General features: G+C 49.3%; 2 protein-coding genes across 2 annotated transcripts; both read right to left on the bottom strand.

Annotated features, from left to right (window-relative positions):
• Positions 1 to 1,210: 1,210 nt before the first annotated feature.
• Washc1 (WASH complex subunit 1) lies at positions 1,211 to 12,747 on the bottom strand. Its single transcript, XM_004656845.2, has 11 exons — positions 12,617 to 12,747; positions 10,904 to 11,057; positions 4,890 to 5,001; positions 4,562 to 4,708; positions 4,264 to 4,400; positions 3,903 to 4,035; positions 3,516 to 3,717; positions 3,258 to 3,428; positions 2,460 to 2,618; positions 1,795 to 1,863; positions 1,211 to 1,692 (listed from the first exon to the last, which is right to left on the bottom strand). The coding sequence occupies exons 2-11, from the start codon at positions 11,050 to 11,052 to the stop codon at positions 1,553 to 1,555; spliced, it is 1,419 nt and encodes a 472-aa protein (XP_004656902.1). The 5' UTR covers positions 11,053 to 11,057; positions 12,617 to 12,747; the 3' UTR covers positions 1,211 to 1,552.
• A 5,292-nt stretch (positions 12,748 to 18,039) lies between these two features.
• LOC101595625 (putative sperm motility kinase W) lies at positions 18,040 to 19,116 on the bottom strand. Its single transcript, XM_004656517.2, has one exon. It carries the CDS (start codon positions 19,114 to 19,116, stop codon positions 18,040 to 18,042), a length of 1,077 nt encoding a protein of 358 aa, XP_004656574.2.
• Positions 19,117 to 20,308: the final 1,192 nt, after the last annotated feature.

The following is a 20,308-nucleotide window of genomic DNA, read 5'->3' on the forward strand; positions in this document are numbered from 1 at the left end:
GGTGCAGTTGCTGCTGCCCCCAAGATGAATTACTGGGACAGATGGGTAGTTGGAGCACGAGGGACTTAACCTGCCTTATCTTTCACTTGAGGGCCTAAGGAGTATACTACAGGGAGGGACTTGCCCTCAGCAGCTCTCTAAGCAGGGCCATCATGCACCAGAGGGACTGCCAGCATCATGCTCCTGGACCAGCATCATGCCTACCCTCTGTCCTAGCAAAGCCATTGTGATCTGAGACTGTGTAAGGTCAAAGCTACCTTTGTATCCATTTGTCAGGCTTGCCCTTTCTTCCCTCCAGAGCCTCCCCAGCCTGAGATCTGGCTTCTTACTGCCTTTCATTTCTGCAACTCCTTCCAAAGGAGTTGTGTCATTCTTGCTGGCTGGCCATGCTCATGTCTGGCTTGGGTTCTTCCTTTGTCTGGGCCTGTCTTGGTGCTACAAAGGTGAACATCATGTTCAAAGCATCGAGGTGACAAAACCTCCTAACACTCAATGTCCTCTAGAGCCCAGTTTCCACAAAAAGGCCAGCAAGCGCAAATCTGACACCCCCAGCTTGACTGTCGTCATCCAGCAGGTGGCCCAGCAACTGGGGGGATCAAGTACTTCCTTGGGTGCTCCCTGAACAGCAGCTAGGAGATGGGTAGAGAGAGAAAACAGTGGTGGAAACTTCTGGCACTGGCCCTGCTTGCCCAGCCTAGGGCAGCTCAGTCTTTGGGATTTAGTCTTACAAGTTAGCAAGGGCAGTTCAGCTTCATGTCTGGCCTTCACAGGAGGCTGTGCAAGCAGCAGCCTTTACCCTTCTCAGGTGCCTGAACTTTGTTCTACACATTTCAACCTCATTTTCAGGGTTCTAATATTCATAAGGACACCCTGCACACACACACACACGCATGCATGCACGCACTCGTTTGCTCTCTCTCTCTGGCCTCACTTGCTAACTGCAGGCCAATCCATCATGTGTTCCCAATCCCTTGGCAGTTGGAGCTCCTTGGCTAGGTTCCAGTTCCTTCTTGTGAGGACAACTACCCATCAGCATTGACTCTAAGGGCTATCAGCCTCCCAGCATGACTGTTTACTATGGAAAATCCCCCTTCCTCCCTCCACCTACAACAGTTACTCTGATCTATTCTTCTTGCCTTTACCCCAGAAAGTGCTCCTGTCTGGGACACCCTGCACAACTGCATGAGAGCACACAGGTAGGAAGACAGTATACTCTGAGGTGCTATCTGCACCTGGCAAGTCTACAGTTACTTTATTGAAAAGTGCACTGCTTCTTGGGCTCAGGTCTTGAGTTATTTTATTTCTTCACACTGCTGTGTACTCTCAATCTCTTTAGACAAGAGGAAACCACCTCAGGGGAGGGGCAGGTAAGGCAGTCACATGAGCCCAGAGAGACAGCAAATACAGCCCCCATCTATGAAGACAGGTCAGGCACAGATCCGGAATCATCGACCAGCCCCCAAGGCCTCTGTTAGCAGCAGTAGCTGTGAGGGCCCCTGGCAAAGGAGCCTCTCACGCTAGTCTCACTGGCAGGAGAAGTGTCTCAGCCCCGCTACGACTCCCAGTCATCGTCATCCTCCTCTCCTGGTGGCTGTTGTGGGGGTGGCAGAGGTGGAATGGCATCTGACATTCGGGTGAAGGCTCCACCTGGCCCCTCACTGGACCCGGTCCCCGGTCCTTTTCCAGAGATACCTGGAAGGGAGAAGCCAGGGAGTGAGGATCTCTGAGGACCACTTCACCAGTCCCTGAAGATTTTAAAACAGGAATGAACAAAGGGGTGTGTAAGATGACTACCTTTGCGCCTCATGACAAGCTTATTAAAGAGATCAGACATCAAGTCCCCACCTTGGCTTGTGGCTCTCACTGCAAAGGGAAAGACAGGGGTTAAAAGAGGGTGAAGAGATCAACAAAGAAACTCTGGGGGCAGTCACATAATCTGGGCTCACTTATTCCAACCCTAGCTACATTTGGCCACCTGTCCCCCAGGTCTTAGCTTTGATCTGTCCACAGGCCCCAGCTTGGCCCTAACAAAGTAGTTAGTATATGAGTTCTCAGCCCCAGTGTATGCACAAGAACATATCATAAGGCCCAGGGCCACCCAGCATGTCAGAAGCAGGGCTGGAACACACACACAAGACTGGCATGCTGGGGCACTGTGAACCAAGGATGCCAAATATGGTGGCTTATAGAGCCTCATAGAAGAAGTTCGGGTATAATCCCAGGTCCCACCTCAGGATTTCAGGATTGACGACTCTTGACCAAGGTTCTACTTTCTCACGGTTTGAGCTCGGAGAGGAAAGTGAACCAAGGAGGCCACAGCCCAGGCCAGAGGGATAAGGACACCTGTCAGTGTGGCCATGAGGGGCATCTGGCAAGTCGGCTAGACAACCTGACCAGGTTGAGGGCAGATGGTCTTTAGCTGGGAGTCCTGAAACCTCAACAGAACACTGGCCCCTCACCTTGCTCTTGCTCCTTCTGTTTCTTTTTCTCCAGCTTGCGCTCCTTGACACTGCGCAGCTTGGCCTTGCCAATGCCCCCAGCTTGGCGGATAGATTCCAGCAGAGTGGCCCGGCCACTGGAGGGGTCAACCACTTCCTTGGGTGCTCCCTGAACAACAGCTTGGAGGAAGGGATGGGTGCAAAGATGAAAGAGTGTTACCCATAGCAGGACAGTATTCTCAGCCTAAGGTCAGGAGTTACCTTGGGATCATGGCTGATGGTGGGAAGCCAGCTGCTAAAGCTGAGGCTTTCAGAATTGTGCAGTGACCTCTACTGTATGGACACAGAGCTTGTAGGACTCATGTCCAGCCATCCCTGACCCTGCTCCAGCACCCTTTATAGGTGCCACTTTGAAGGGTAGACTGTGAGGTTGATATGCCTACAGTGTCCTAGCAATGCACACAAGCCAACAAAGGATGTGATGTCCCTCAAAGAGGGTGGGCACACACACGTATCACCTTTAAAGCTGACATTCTAAAATTCAGTTTCTTATAGACTCCTGTTCCATCAGTTTGACTTGTAACAGGAGATGCACAGCTGCATCCTTTTAGGTTCCCACTATGGTGGAAGTCAGAAATCCACAGCTCTGCAGACAGTGAGGAAACCACTGTTTCTTGTGCCCAACGGGATAACTGAAATGAAAACTCTCTGAAGATCTAGGACTTAATACTGTGTAACCTCCAGAGTGAGATAGGCATTGGACAGACAGAGGTGCCACATATGAGGAGACCCAACAGCCCCACCAGGCACTGCCCATACCTGCAGTTGGCATGCTGCTGCTGTTGTCATCCTCCCTGGCAACCTGGTCTGCTGAGAGCGTGGACTGGGTGAACACTGGACATGGAGGAGTGCTGTCTAGCACCGTGGGAAATGGGGGAGGGGGTGGTGGTGGTGGAGGTGGGGGTGCTGTCACCACTCCACCCTCTACATCTAGGAGGAAAGTTAGAAAGTGTGACAGCCTGGGGATCGCAGTGCGTAGGACATCCTGGACCAACTCCAGCTTACGTCCCAGCTCACCTGGCTGGAAAGGCTCAGCTATTTCTGTGTGGAAGGTGGGCAATTCAGGAATGGCACCAGGGGCAGAAGGGGCAATGCCTGGCTCTAGGTCGGCACTGTACATGAGGTCATCTGCAATGCCGGGAAGGTCAGGCAGGTAGGATGGGACATCAATCTCGGGTACTTGGCCCAGGTCTGGTACATAGAAGTAGTTCTCTGGAACCTGCAGGATAGGGGAGTAGAGAGAGCTGAAGGCTCTGCAAGAGCACAAGGCTCACACTGTGAACCTGAGACACTCAGTGGGGCCTGGACTGACATAAAACCTGGGTGGGCAGAGGGGTTGGTAGAACCCTCCCACACAGCTGTATTATGGCAGGGCACACCCACCAGAGCCCATTCAGTCCCCACCTGCTGCTCCAGCTGCTCTCTCTTGCTGATGGAAAGAGGGGCATCAAACAGCTTCTCCTTCTCTGTGCCCAGCATCACATGAGTCTTTGTTACAGCCCCAGCCAGGGGGTCTAGAAACACATATTTCTTGTACCTGTGGGTGGGGAGACTGGGTCAGGAGGCCATAACCTGCCCTGGTCTTGGGCTCCTTACAGTTACTCCCACTGCACCAGGGGTCTACTTTGCCCTTAGGGCTCCCAGGTCCTAGAAGCCAAACCAAATCTGTCAGCTCTGACTGCTGCACCAGTCTGAGGTTCCTGGTGCCCATAAGCTAGCTTCCCTTCTTCCCAACCCCATTCCCATGACTGTCTCTTTGACATACAGATTCTCAGTCGTGTTGAATAGTAGCAGTGAGCTGATGGAGCTGATGTTGCTGGGGAGCCCCCCAAGTCCCTCCTCAGCTTCATCCTCAGGCTCTGGCTTGGTGTTCACACACACAGGGAAGTACTTCAGCTTCTCCTGGAGGAAGATCACCGAGAGTGGCTCACGAGTGTCACCCCTCAGTCAGGCAGTGCCCCATACCATGCCAGTCAAAATGCACTTGAAGGAGTGGAACCTATTTTGGATTCTCCTCACTTCCTGGCTCCCATTAACCTGAGCTCCAAGGGTAGCTTTCAGACCTGCAGGGCACGTTCATCCAGTGGGCGGTGCTTGCTCTGGATCCTGTGGCGGGGCCATTTCTGCAGGCTAGGGTCCTGTGCACCAGTGAAGATGGAGCCATATTCCTTCAGATGCTCTGGAGCTGGGAACTTGGCACTGGAGAACACCTGAGGACACAGGAAACCTCCAAGGATTGAAGAGACTTCAGACAGCCAAGGGACTGTAGGCTGGCACTGGGAGGGGAATGGCGATGGGCTGCGGGAAAACTAAGTGTAGCTGAACAACAGGGCCACATAGGAAGATGGATGGACTGTGTACCAGCCATGAAACATGGGCCACAAGAGCTACCTTGATGGCCTTCTTGCTGCCCTTGATCTTCTCAATCTTGGCCTGGGACAATGAGACCCTCTCCCCAATGGCCTGCAGCTGGCGCCGGCTCAGCTCCACTCGCTGAGAGATCCTGCCACAGAAGAGAGGGAGAGGCTGGGGTCTGCTCCCAAGCTCTAGAGCCTCCATGCTGTCCTTACCTAAAAGACTTGCAACTCACTATGGCCTGGGCCTGGGCACTCAACACAGTGTTAACTGCCTGCCAGGGCTGGTCTTGGGGTCATCCGTGTGACTTTTACCTCCACTACCCAGCTCTAGAAGTTCAGGAATTGACTGCCATTAGGACCTAGGCAGGGAAAGTGGCCATCATGCCCCTAATTTGGCACGTACACATGCCACCTGAAAGGATGTGGCTCCTGTCACCAGGGCATTACAGCTCCACACAGGGCAGGTCTTGAGGATCTGCACAAAGGCACAAACTATAGTTGGCAGAGCATTTATACCCACACTTCCCCTCATGTTCATGTCATGTCAATTGACTTTGCAAAAGGGGAAACTAGAGTTCATTCATCCAACGACAGAGCTGCTGAGGAACTGTGCTGCATATAGTGAAGCCACATGGGAGTACACGGAACACCAATGCTGCGACTCAAGGCTCTGCGCGGACCTTCACCTCACCTCACCTCACCTCACCTCATTTTTCATGGGTGAGTGGTGTTCTCAGTGGCAACCAGTAGCCCTGCTGTGCTCTAAGAACAATCACAGTCTTGTCTCAGGACCTTTGCATCAGATAGGGTGTTGGACAGTACCCATGTGACTAGCCCATTCTCTTCAATAAAAGCTCCTACCCACTAGAGCTTCCCTGACCACAGAATCTAAAGACAATGTTCCTAGTACTTCCCAGCCTCCTAGCTTGCTTGCTTTCCCCACAATCCCTAGTGACAAGATGCATCTGTGACGTAAGTATGCCATGGATGTCAGGCCTTCCTTGTTTCCTGCTACACTTTGGGTACCAGCTATGAAACATGGGCCCTAAAGGCTACCTGGCACTCTCAGACATGTGGCCTCTGCACTGCTGAGCCACTGAGACCCATGCTGGCATCTGTAGTTCACAATGCATTTACAGGTAACTGTAACTGACATCCACAGGATTCACTGTCACTGACAAGTGACAGAAACACACAAGTCTTTCACTCAAAGCAAGTAATCCTTATACATGCTTTTATATATTGCTGGGCCGTAGAAGAGATTACCTCACAGTGAAGTTAGTTCTGACCACATGTGGCACACTGTTGTTTTCCCACAACTCTTCCAGCACTTGCAGCAAAAGTGCCTATCACCACCAAGTTCCCCATCATCCACAACAGGCCTAACATTAACCCTGTAAAAGCCAGAGCATGTTTGAAGCCAGACACTGAAGAGGAGAGGCCATGTTTAGTTCACAAGAACAAGTAGGAAGATGGTGAAATGACAGCAAGACCCCAGGGCCAGGGAATAGTGCGATTTCATTAAAGGATGAACTCAACTGTGAGGAATCTAGTTTAAAGCTCACAAACCATCTTGCCTGGAAACACAGGGTCTATAAGCCCTGCCTAAGTTTGCCTTACTGTTCTTGGTTCCCTCTTGTGTGGAGCTCAGTGAGGTGGCAGAGCTGGGGCACACAAGGACAGAAAGCATCCTGGTTGTCCTCCACAGGCCTGACAGTACAGAGGAGAAGGAGGGTGCTGCCTCACCCACGGGAGAAGCAGGGAGGATGCACACTGGCACTTCATCTTCTCAGCAGGGCGAGGTCTCCATCCATTGAAGTGGGCTTGGGGACAGTGGAGCTACCTCCCTCCAGATCCCTCAAAACCTCACTCTACCAAGGCAACCTCAGCAATATGTTACCACCACTTCTATGGAGAGAGTGGGAAGACACAAGAGCAAGACCTGGACAGCCTTTATGTGGGCACAGAACTGGCACGAAGAATAGGACAATTCTCACAAAGTTGCCAGCATGGAGCTCTGCAAATTTATAGAATGTCTGATTAAATGGAGGATCTGCAAGCATGTGAGAAAAGGTCAGTGGGTACCAGGGACCAATCCTGTTCTAAACTCATAGTTTTTCTCATTGTGAAGGGTCACTGCTGTGGTGTTTCAGGGGGAACCTTCACATTGGCACATGCTGGGCTGACAAGGATGTCCACAGGTTCCACCTGGACACCACTCCGGTGTGAGGACTGGAGGAACACACAAGGGAAAGATCAGAGCCAGAGGAAGGGCAGCCGCACAGGGCCTGAAGAGGAAAGGGGAGATTCTAGTCTGGCAAGCAGGGCCTGGACCCTGGGCAGTGCATTTGACATTTGGTAGAAAACTAGTATTTTGAGCGGAGTGGTGTAAGAGGACACCATGCAATCAGGACTCAGTTGTTTTTTTTTTTTTGAAAAATTAAAAAAAAATCCACAAAATTTCATTAATAAGGAAGAGATCAAAAGAAGGCATTTAGACTTAAACTCTTGAGTGCAAAAATATACAAGGTGGGATGACTTCTCAGCAGTTCAGGAAAGAAGGACCTGGAGCTTTGGGTTCACTGTGTCTCAGTAGCAGCTAAAAGCATTTATGTAGTTTCAAGGGGCATGAGATCTCAAAAGCACAAAGCTTCAAGGTTCTCTCCTGCCCCATGTTCCACCCTATAGACACCTCCTCTTGGAAGTGGAGACAGAAAAGATCCTGGATAAGGAGAGTTGTTCCAGGCCAGGCCTCACTCCCACCCATGGACATGTCTCCTTCCCATGGGCCCTGAAGCCCTTCCAGTCCATACAGCCTGTCTATTGGTTGCTAGGCCCCTACTATCTGGGACCCAGCCTGACAGAGCACAGGCTGAACAGAAAATAACAAATGATTAGATGTCCAGAGGAAGGAAAAGAGAACAATGAAGAGTGAAATACTCGTATTATATGAACACACTGGAAAGTGTTCAGCTGACATGAGATGATGTACAGCCATGGCAACTGCCCCCCCCCCATCCATGGGGAAGTTTCTTGCCCATGGGAAAGACAGGAACAGGAAGAAAGAAGGGGACCAGGGAACATTCCCTCTCCTAAGAGGAAAGACACGTTGGGGTGCTGCTTCTACAAAAATCACCAGATCTGGGCAGGCGGGGAATGAGACTAGGAGGTTATAGCATCCACATATCCACGCAAACTGTTCAGCTCCTTGCAAGGCACTCTAATGTCTCCCATGTGTCACTGAGGGTGTGGCAAGCTCTGATGGCCCTATTTGGGTACCTTGGCACATGACATCTTCAGGTGAGGGTGGAGCAGAGGGAGGGGCCAGCTGAGGGAGCATGTGAGAAAGGCCCCAGAGCTGCTTGTCTTCTTGTCCAGTGCAGGGGTCCCACTCAAGCAGCCAGGGAAAGCAGACCACCTCCTAGAGCTAATTAGAGCTCATCTTTCTGAACCGTGCCTAGTCTGTGCTGGTGCCAGATGCCATTAGATTTCTCCACTCAATTGTCTGTGCAAAATGTTCCCCAAAAAGGGGACTAAGTGTGTTTGTGTTGAGGAGGGGGTGGTGTATGCATGTGTCTGCAGTGGGGTATACCCCTCTGGGTTGGCAGGAGCTAGAGACGGATCATTTACTACCTCTTCGCTGGTTCTTGATCAAGCCTGAGTCTCTTACTGATCCTAGAGTTCGTTTTGTTTTGTTTTCATGAGCTTCAGCAATTCACAAGTCATTGCTACCCCCTGGACTGAGGTGACAGGCACAAATGGCCATGCTAAGCTGTGAAAGGTCAGTTCTGAAGAATCACACTGAGGTTATCTGAGGGCCCCTCAGGTCCTCAGGTCTGTGCAGGAAATGCACAAACCCACTGAGCCATCTCTTACAACCCCCTCCCCCATACATCTTTTCACACGTTGCTGGTGTCAGATGTCTTGAAACAGTGACAGAAAGACAACAAACATAAACCTCAAGCAAAGGTGACAAGGGCCTTGCTAACCTCAGCATCCTCTAGTGGCTCCACTTACACTGGCCTCTTTTCAAGTGCTTCTTGCCTCAAGGCTTGCACACAGTTTCTTCTTCTTTCTAGTGTTATTTCTCCTGTCCTACCCCCATGCCTCTCACATTTCACAGTAAATGTTACCTCTCACAACCCTCTTCCTGATCCATCTAGATCAACCAGGAAACCCATTACAGACCTGCAGCACCTCATGCCCCTTCACAGAGATGGCACACTCCCAGAGAATCAGAAGTCACAGTGCTTGGGATTGAACCCCATCTCTGCAATGTGGTCTAGTCTCCTGGCTTCACTGTGCGGAGCTTTTTTTCTCTATTAAAGGGAGTTCTCTCTATGCCTGTTTTTAACGCTAACAACTGGGAAGCACAAGCTGCAAAATCAGCAGTCCAAGGTTATCCTCAGTTACACTCCAAGTTCAGGCCTGGCTGGGCTACCTAAGACCTTATCTAGAAAACAAAACAAGGGCTGGAAGGATGGCTTAGTGGTAAAGGTGTTTGCCTGCAAGGCCAAAGGACCCAGGTTCAATTCCCAGGACCCACGTTAGCCAGATGCACAAGGGGGCACATGTGTCTGGAGTTTGTTTACAGTGGATAGAAGCCTTGGTGCACCCATTCTCTCTCTTTCCCCCTCCTCCCTCTTTCTCTGTAAATAAATAAATAAAATATTAAAACAACAACAACACACACACACACACCTGGGAGAAATAGTATTTTCCCTGAAAATGTCCCAAAGGTAAATGAGTAAATGCATCTAAATCAATCACTATTCATTGTTAATGGTATGTCAATATTACTGAAAATCCTAAATTTTATGAAGCTGTAGTTAATTACATACACAACTAGTTAGACTCATGTGGCACATAGTAATAGCTCAGGCAAAGAAGGACCACAGAGTGACAGTGGTCCCATAACACTACAAAGGAGAGAAAACCTCCCATCACCTAGTGATGCTGTAGCCATGGCAACACTGCCATAGTGCACTATTAGTCTGTTTGAGGAGATACTAAAGAATAAGCTTCCAGCTCAGCCAGTGCACACAACTATGCACAGTGTATAATACCTGGTACCGATAATAAATGACTCCTGCTGGTGTATGTTTTTCTATACTTTCTATTGTTAGTTAAAAATATATTCCATCTGCTTACAGAAGTCTACTATAAATGGCAGTATGGGTTGAACCAGCAATTCTGTCCATTTCACATTTATTATCAAGAAGCCATCAAAAATGGGTGACCTAAGCCATCCACAAAAAGACAAAATCATCTAGTGACGCGTTTCTCGGCTGGGGTTCAAGAAGACATGACTGTTCATGAACCTCTCTAGTTAGATCCTGCACTCCAGTTGGAAGGGGACAGCAGCTTCCTCAGTGGGACAGCTAGAACAGTGCACTGGGCTACCCACCTGACTGCAGACTCAGTAAAGGAGCAGGCTCCGGTAGGAAGACGCACAAAGCCACCACTGGGGACAGTGAACCGCAGGAAGCCCATGGGCTGCATGGGCTAGTAAGTAGGTGGTGAGAGCTCTAGCACACATGAAAAAACAAGCTTGCAACCTGAGCGTCTCTGACCTACCCTCCTGCTGCAGTCAGGTTCACACTGCTGGTAGAAAACACCCAAACAAGAGCAGCTTGTGGGAAAAAAGGGTTTATTTTGGCTTACAGACTCTAGGGGAAGTTCCATGATGGCAGGGGAAAACGATGGCATGAGCAGAAGGTGGACATTGCTCCCCGGCCCCCCGGCTAATATAAGGTGGACAACAGCAACAGGAGAGTGTGCCAAACACTGGCAAGGGGAAACTGGCTACACACCCATAAGCCCGCCCCCAACAATACACTGCCTCCAGGAGGTGTTAGTTCCCAAATCTCCATCAGCATTTGGAACACCTAAGTTTATGGGGGACACCTGAATAAGACCATGACACCTGCCCACACAGGGATGCCACTAAGTTCCCAGGACAAGAGTTATTAAAAGGAGCTGTTCTCCAAGCATGCATTCCTGAGACCACAGAGAACCTGCTCAGAACAGGGGTGGCCCTCTATTTACCTGCTGAAGATGTCTCCAGAGACGTTCTGTAGGTACTGCAGGGCATCTGCCACTTGCTGGATGGTCTCTTCTCGGCGCAGGTCTGCAGGGATAAGTGGTATTGCGTAGGGCTGACCTGCTGAGGAGTGCTGGGTCTTCAAAGGAGTCATGGTGCCTGTGGGTGGGCAAACTGAGGCACATCAGCTATAATGGGCCATACTGCTCCATGACAACCCATAACAAGGAAAGGTAATGTCACAAATAAATCCTAAAATGGGGCGTGGTGGTGCATGCTTGTATCCCTAAAACTTGGCGGGCGGAGGCAGAAGGATCAGTAAAGCCTTAACTACACAGCGGGTCAGAGGCCAGCCTGGGCTACATGCTACACTACTTCATGAGTGGGGGTGAAGATGACCTGGTGCCTGTCCAGCTTTAGTGTTTGTAAGGAGCATGAGGGTCTAAGAGCACTGAGGCGAAGCCATTATCTTGCTGCAGAAGGTCCTTTGCAGAAACTATTGAATGAATGGAGAGAGGTAGCAGCTTGGATTGGTAACTGGCAGGAAGTACAGAGAAGTTCACAAAATGAGGGGAACGCTATGACTCTACCCTAGTATGCTTGGTATCTTAAACACCTGTCCACACATTCAGTTCTGTTCCCCACACCCCAGGCCTGGGTAAACACAAAAGAAACTATGGCTGCAGAGCTCAAGGGGCCAGCGAAAGGGTCAGTGAGGATCACCAGAAGCTAATGTCAAGTGGTCCCAGACCTAGGAGACAGCAGGCTAGTAGTTACTCTTTGTCAGCAACTACCTACTGATCATCTACCAAGTTCAGACCCTGCCCTCCACCCAGAGGAATGTAAATACCAGGCAGGGAAGTTCAAATACAAACCTTCAGCCACAGGCAAGTGTGGAACACTCCTGAGAATAGGGGAGTCCTGCATAAGCCTTGCAGCACCATAGGTCCTCTCAACCATGAGACAGGGTGCAAAATCTGGAGTTCTGTATTACTATCTACTTTTACATAGGGGAAACTGAGGCTTTAAAAGGTTGACGGTTACCAGTGGAAGTGCCTATGAAATCATGTAAAAAGGATGGACACCTCTTGTTTACAAGAAAACAAAACAGCGGTTAAAAATTTACCAAATGTCCTCTTCTGTTAGGGAATTTGGTCATTCAAAACCCCAATTCCTTGCTTTCCTCACCATGGAATGCAGTTCATTCTGACCTTCTGACAATCCCTGCTTACTCATTTTCTTTTTTCCCATCCATTCCAGAAACACAGCCTTACATAACGGTATTTCCTCTTGGATCTAAGCCATGTTGATTAGAACTCCCCCCCCCCCCACATTAAGCTGACAAAGACTGTAAACAATTAATGGTGTCTGACATAGTTCCAAGGGTCCTGCCGGGCCTTGGTGCCTGGTACACAATAAGGACTGACAAACACCTGCGTCCTGTGCGGTTCCTCACTTCCACAGTCTCGGGCTCCCCGCAGCGCGCGGTCCTCGCCGAGCCAGCTGCAGGGAGTCCCCCTGCCGCCGCAGGCCACTAGAAGCCAGCCGAGGCCGCTCCCAAGAGCGGGCGCGGAGGGAACCGTGGAGGAGCTAGGGCGGCCCCGGACGGCGGCAGACACCGCGGGCGGGAGGCCTGGGGGACCCCCGCGGGCCCGAACCTGCCCGGGTGGGGCGGCCTCAGCGTCTCGCGGGGCCTACGGACTAGGGGACCGACTCACCGGCGCGAGCGCGTCCCGCCGACGGCCCTGGGATCCCGCGCTCCACTCGCCACGGGCTCGCCCGGCCCGGGCTGGGCAGCAGCTCACCCCGACTTCCGGTCCCGGACTTACTTTCCAGGGTGGAAACCCGGAAGCCCCGCAGCCCGGCATCGACGGGCTTCAGGACACTTCCGGTGCACGCTCCGCCCCGCTATCCCTTCGGCGATCCGGGTGTCGCTGGGTCCTAGCGCCATCCTTTCCCACTGCAAGGCCTGAGACGACTTTCTTCTCCCTGCAGTGCACCCTGACACCACGTTCACACGTCTACCTATGCTTTGAGTTTCCCAAGCTCCTAAAGGGACAGATCACTTGTATTCTGAGCTCAGGGAAGTCTTCCCCCATTACTTTACAACCTCAAGTTCAAGTCCCCCAGATGCCTCCTCCCCTCCAGCACCTATTTCCTGTTCTTACCCCTTGTTGGTGGGAGTGAGGGATGAAGATAATTTGGTTCTCCGTCTCCTTTATAAGGTTAATATAGAAGCCAAACACAGCGAGGCAAATAGTTGATCTGACCTGGTATAGACCAACATAGAAAGAATGGCAAATCCTGTTTATCAGGGCTGGGGAAGCAAAGCAGAGGGATGGGCACTTAATGCTTGCTGGAGTTTGGACAGTGGATACATTTGGACAACTGCATTTCTTGTCTAATGCTTTCTTCCCAACTCCCAGTCCGTGCTGCCGCTTATCCCTTCCAATTAATATGACAGATCTGTGCACAGTCCTGTCTCCTAGGAGCTCCTTTACTCCCAATGGGAGTCCCTAGCCCCCATATGCTGGTTATATGGGTAAAACACTGCACACAGCAGGTCCTATCCTTGACACCAGTAAGTAGATGGACTCTGTGCTAAAGTATCAATAGCAAGCACACCACAGTAGAGACATAAAGTAGCATGAGATATTTATTATCATTACCAAGTATATACTGTGAAAAACTGTACTGCTGGCTTGAATTTGACTGACCAAACAACAGATTTTTTTTTTTCTTTTTACTTTTTGATTTTTCCAGGTAGGGCTTCACTCTAGCTCAGGCTGACCTGGAATTCACTGTGTAGTCTCAGACCGGCCTCAAACTCACGGCGATCCTCTTATCTATGCCTCCCAGGTGCTGGGATGAAAGGTATGTGCCACCACACCGGGCTGCAATAGGATTCTTCTCACCAGCATCTCCTCAGACCAAGGAGCACTGTGTGTCACTATGGTGCTGTGATGGCTACAGTATGGCTAGGTGATTGGAGCATTTGTGCTGCACTATAATCTTACAGGGCCATCATCAAATTGATGTCTCTTCAATGAGTAAAATGTCATAATGTACACATGGATGTAATGAATTGTATGATGACTTAACTACGGCTTTGGTAGATCACAACATTTTGGGTACAAGTTATGATTGAGCATCATTGATCAAGGTATATGAATTCATTTAACCTTTTTGTAAGGTTTCATATTATATCTGAATTTTTTTTTTTGTCAATTGAACCTAGGGCCTTGCCCATGCTGGGTGTACCTTTTTACAGAGAAGGAAGACTCTATAAAAATCAAACAGACCACAGTAGGTCAAGAGTCATGAACAAACAGCAATGCCAGGGTTAAAACCCAAGGACCATGGCTCCAGACTCTGTCAGAACATTGTCATCTTTGAGAAGGGAGAAGACGAGCTAGTCTTGTTGTGGGCCTCCTGGCTTAATCTAGAGGGATCAGGAAAAGGGGTATCTGAGAGGTGACATTTACCAGTAAGATCCAGGAGTCATGAGTATAGGGGAAGAAGAAATAACATTCCAGAGTGAAAGGCAATCATGGAAGGCCTGAGTTGTGAATGACTGTGAAGAGGCTGGAGTGGCTTTATGAGGAGAGGCTCAGTGAGGTGGGCAGGGCTTTGCAGCTCAGTGGCAGTTTTGTAATTGTCAGGTTTCTGTCACTGTGGAAACACACCCACCACCATAAACTTACAGGAGAAACAGACTTTTAGGCTCACACATATAAAGGTTTCTGTCCCTTGATGCTAGGCCACGTTACTTTGGATCTGCGGACTGTGATCACACAGTCCATCCTGATGGGAGCAGATGGTGGAGAAGTCTGCTCACCTCAACGTAACCAGAAAGCAGAGAGAGAGAGAGAGAGAGAGAGAGAGAGAGAGAGAGAGAGAGAGAGAGGGAGGGAGGGAGGGAGGGAGGGAGGGAGGGAGGGAGGGAGGGAGGGAGGGAGAGAGGGAGAGAGGGAGAGAGAGAGAGAGAGGTATTAAGAGGGGAATGGACTGGTATTTCTATGCCTCCCCCACAATGGCATGACTTAGTCCTGCTAGACTCCAGCATGTAAAAGTTTCCTCCACCTCCCAATAACCCCACCAGTTTATCATGAAGCTTTCAACACCTAAACCATAGCCACTCCGGAGCAGCACAGTTTGCTGAATCTGCAGCACATGTTGATCACAGTCTTGGGGCTATAGTGATTCTTGTTTGTGATTGTTTCAATATGATTGAATGAATGAATGATGATGGCTGTTCTTTGCCAAGACATCAGATTTGTCTACCAATCACATCTTGTGTCTGGTAATAAATCAACTGATATGAATCTTAGTGTCCTACCTAGCTCTCCACACCATGCCCTCACATCATTTGTAATGACTGCCTGACTCAGATTCCCTTCTAACTTGTCATTCCCCATGTTTAAAGTCAGATCGGGACCCCACCTCTATCCCATGTAATCTCCTCTTCATTCAGCAGTTGGACATCTTCCTCTTCACAGATGTATCCCTGTCAAGTGAGGAGACATGGGCATTGTCTCCTACTGGACCTGGAATAAAAATTAGACCCTTGCACCTCCTTTTCACCTCTTCTCTGACCACTCACTCACCTGCCAGACCTAAGTCTGTGCAGAATGTGACCATAATGAGAGGCAGTGCACTGACAGTGTTAAGGGAGTCACCTCCGGGGTGGCTGCCGATGCTGAAATCTGGCCATTGATTTGCTCTGTAACCTGGTCATGTTGCTTAGCCCTTCTAAGCCCTGAATATTGTCATCTGCAAATGATAATAATGGGGACACTTCTCTGTAGGATTGTTGTGAAGATGGAATCAATTAAATCAAAGAAGCCATCGGTGCCTGGCACACAGTCAGCATTCAGTGCAAAGTCAGTTGGATATATTGACAGCTCTTCTGCTCCACCCTTGCCGTGTGTAGTCACCGTTAATGTTAAGATGCCCTTTTGGCTACTCATGTCCAGTGACAAAACAGGATGAGGAGGATATAGACTTAAAGAGACATCGGCCCAAGTTGATGATTACATTCCCAGGCATGTAAGCCAAATCCTCAGAAATGGTTGTATATCCTCATGAGACCTGTGACCTCATGGTTGCCCGTCTCCACTCTTTCCCCATGTCCACACTTGACATCTTATAGACAGCTGTATGTTCCCATGCCTGTGTAAGAGTAAGGAGGCCAGGGAGTAAACGTTCTAAGCAGGTGCTTAGGCACCTCACATGTCTGAGAGGACCTGGGCCTGCAACTATGTCTAGGCTGTCTATCATACAGTCTCATCATGCTGGGCCCTGAGGCATTACAAAGATGAGTAAGACATGTGTCCTTTGAGAGCTTAGAGTCGATGGTTGGAAAACAAAGAACTAGTTAAAATGCAATTGCTGGCATGATTTTGGTGAATTTAATTTAGAAAAATTTATGTGCTCCCATAGAAATCCTCATCTCCTTATAAACTACCTAGTAATCGACTCTATACTGATCACCCCATTGCTTGACAATCATTAATGTATTTTCTTTTCTTTTTAAAAAATATATTTTATTTATTTATTTGGGAGAGTGAAAGAGGGGTGGGGAGAGAATGGGTGTGCCAGGGCATCCAGCCACTGCAAATGAACTCCAGATGCATGCACCCCCTTGTGCATCTGGCTTATGTGGGTACTGGGGAATTGAACTGTGATCCTTTGGCTTTGCAGGCAAATGCCTTAACTGCTAAGCCATCTCTCTAGCCCATGTATTTTCTTTTTTTTTTAAAAAAATTTTTATTTATTTGAGAGAGAGGGAGAGGCAGATAGAAAGAGAGAATGGGGCACACCAGGGCCTCTAGCCACTGCAAACAAACTCCAGACGCATGTACCCCCTTGTGCATCTGGCTTACATGGATCCTGGGGAATTGAACCAAGGTCCTTAGGCTTTACAGGTAAACACCTTAACTGCTATGCCATTTCTCCAGCCCCACTAATGTATTTTGTATCTGGATAAATTTGTTTTTTCTGAGCCTTTTACATCAATGATATGATACACTGCATTTCTAAGGATCAGTATTTTGTGAGCTTTTAAACATAGTGCCCACAGTAATGGGCTTCATGGTGGCATTTTCCTACATACATGTTATTGTACTATCTTCTTCCAGCCCCCTTCCCTCTGTCCTGCTCCACCTTTCCTCTCTCTTCTTGCTTGTCCTTTTTGTCCAAGTGTTTTCCAGTTTTTTGTGTGTCATATGTATTCTATTGCCTTCTACATTTGACACCTTGTCCCTCTTCATTTATCTGTTTCCCTACTCTCACAGTTCCTTATATTTCATGACCTACACACACACACACACACACACACACACACACACACACACACAGGAACACACTCTTTAAGTCTAGATTCTGCACATGAGAGAAAACATGTAGCATTTTTCTTTTTGAGTCTGGCATCTTCTGGTTGGTGGGCATCTATTTGTCATTGTGGGTCCTACTTATTAGAAGTTATAAAAACATATGAGTTTATGAAGGACATCTGATTCAAACAACCACACTCCAGTAGAGGAATTTGCCAGTTTGTTAAGGTTTATTTGTAGGGTCTCTGAAAAACATCTTATTATGAATGCTTTTTTCCATGATTTATTTCTCAACAAGTTTGTAGTTTATGTATAGAAAAAATACAGTTGTGTGATAAAGTTGGGGTGTTTGTTGGGTCTAAGAGGTTTCAAGTGGAGTCCTCAGGAGCTTTTAAGTAGAGGATCAGGTCATCTGCAAATGGGGATTCTTGGTCTTCATTCCTATTCTATCCCTTTTGCTTGAGATTTGCAAATGACAGGCAGTAGCAGAGTCTTAAGCAGCATGTCCTCATCCTCCTCACTAGCTTCCAGTCAGGTGTCGTGTTGGATGGCCTGGCTGGTGTCACTTGAGGAGGTGACCCCCAGAGGAGGGATGTTTTTTCATAGACCTTGTTACTTCTCTCCATAGGGCCAGCCACAGCACCACTTGTGTTGGCTGGGATCTTAATGGGGGGTCTCACTGTCTGGGCAGCCTAGGGCAATGTCAGACCTGGAGGTGCTTCTGTGTATCTTTTGACTGGCTGATATTTCTTCTTCAGGCATGGGATGTTTCGCAGACAAGGTGATGTGATTCAGGGATGGAAAACTTACTGTCCTTTCAGGGGTGTAGGACTGGTGTAGTGATCAACAGGGGTAGGGCATGGTGTCACCAGTGGGTACCTGGGCATCTCTGGTTCCTCGTGCCTGGGCTTTTCTTCTGCCTGCTGTTCTAGCATCAGGTATGTCCCCATGTACTCATCATACTCTCGTTTTTGCAGGGACTTCCGGATCTTATGAAGGTCATATCCCATGAGGGACAGTACAGCTAATAAGCTGGGGTCAGGATGGTTTGTGTCGATCTCACTTGGTCCTCTGGCAGGCAGTTCCTTTCCTTGTTTTAGCCATGGGTACTCAATAATTTCACCCAAGGTGGGTCTCTCCCCTGCATCAATTGTTAGTAGTTTACCTATGAGGTCTTGTATGTCTTTGGAAACAAAAGTTGGAATCTCATAGGTTCCCTGGCAGATCTGCTGCTTCAGCTCTTTATAGCTTTTCCCTCTGAAGGGGCAGTACCCCGTGATGATGTGAAAGAGCACAACCCCCACGCTCCACACGTCCACCTTCATGCCGTCGTAGGGGCCAGTGCAGAAGATTTCCGGGGGGATAAATGAGTAAGTTCCACAGCGCCTCTGCAGCCGCTTACCAGGTTTGCACTTGGTGGCCAGGCCAAAGTCACTGAGTTTTGCATTGCCCTCTCCATCAAGTAAAATATTGCTTGTTTTGATGTCACGATGCGCAATGCCACGTTGGTGGCAGTAATGCACGGCGTCGACGATTTGCCTAAATACCCTCTGTGCCTCTTGCTCCTGCAGCCTGCCAGTCAGCCTGATCCGACGTCTCAGGTCTCCTCCCTCCGCGTACTCCAGGACGATGTGAAGATGACGGGGCGTTACCAGAATCTGGAAGACCCTGACGATGTTGCTGTGTCTCAGCCCTTCCATTATCCCCACTTCGGAATAAATGTGGCGGAGGTTCTTTGCTTCGTTTGTCATAATCTTGACAGCCACCGGCATCCCTGTGAGGCGGTGTTCGGCCAGAATGACTTGGCTGGTGGCACCCTTGCCTATGATTTGCTTGATCCTGTACTGCCTCTTCAGGCTGTTCTCACCAGGGAAAGTGGCCATGGGGCCCGCCCAGACCACTGTCCTTATCACTCCATACACAAGGTGGGGAAACCCCAACTCAGCAAAGGGACTAACATGCGAGCTACCCAGAAAGCTCCCACCTGGGCCAAGCCCTTATATGCATGAGGTTGCTTGTTACCTCACAGGGGCTCATGGTGAGGTCAGAGCTACAATCCCACCAATCACAGCTGAGCACATCTCCCCTGTGCTCTAGCATTGGGCCTCAAGGACACGTTTTACTCTCACAAAAATGAACTCTGTCTCTTCTTTTTTACTCCAGGACATCAAGGAGACTCATATTTACTTGTTTAGAAATTACAGCCAGCAGAATGCTCCGGTGATCTTCTGTTCTGGAGTCTGAAACCCTAAAACAATTTTTGGTTTTGAAGTGTGACCGTGGGGTGAGGGGGCTGCAATTTCAACAAGCACTCTGCAGAGGGCTTGCCTAAGTGTGACATGCCAGCTTTGCTCATCTGAAAGAGGCTCATCTGAGGTGACCTATTTGTGATCGCTAGGCTTCTGTTTCCCAGAGCAGACTTAAAGGGGTAAGGTCATTTGGGCAGATGAGGTCGGGCCCACACCAGTAGCACTCTCTAATGCTATTTATTCCTGTGATTGTGTGACTTCTGGGCTGTAGACATGCCCTCGTGTGCACATAACAGCTAGAAGGCTGGCCAGAGTCACCGGACCCTTTAGGAAGCTCTTGTGACCCCATTATGATGCATGCATTAGTGCCTGTGAGACAGGGCAGCCTTGTGCCTGGGTGGGGGCTCATTTAACAGCCCCTACTGAGGTGGAAACCATGTCAGTATTTCAGTTCACAGCACACTGCTTTAGGCGGCTGGAATCTTGGAAGACTGAGTGAGAAAAATACTGTGTGGGCTCAGACCCCAAAAGGGGACAAAGCGACTCTGAGTGTGGGGGTGAAGGTACCTTCTCCCCACTGGGCATGCGGTGTGGAGGCTCCTCACAGACTAGGAGGGATTTGCTCATCATCTATCAGGCCCAAGCCCAGAGCTAGGCATACCCCACTGCTGTGTTATCAGTCTTTCCTAGAAGTTTTTTTAGTTTTAGTTCCTGGTTGGGATAGGTTATGTGAAGCTATGGCTCAAACACACAGAGGAATTGCTCAGTATATGCTCCTCCAGGCTGCTAAAAGGAACATTTTAGTAGCTTCTTGTATCTCCTTCCA

Source organism: Jaculus jaculus, chromosome 2 (genome assembly GCF_020740685.1).
Source record: "Jaculus jaculus isolate mJacJac1 chromosome 2, mJacJac1.mat.Y.cur, whole genome shotgun sequence".
NCBI classification, from domain to species: domain Eukaryota; kingdom Metazoa; phylum Chordata; class Mammalia; order Rodentia; family Dipodidae; genus Jaculus; species Jaculus jaculus.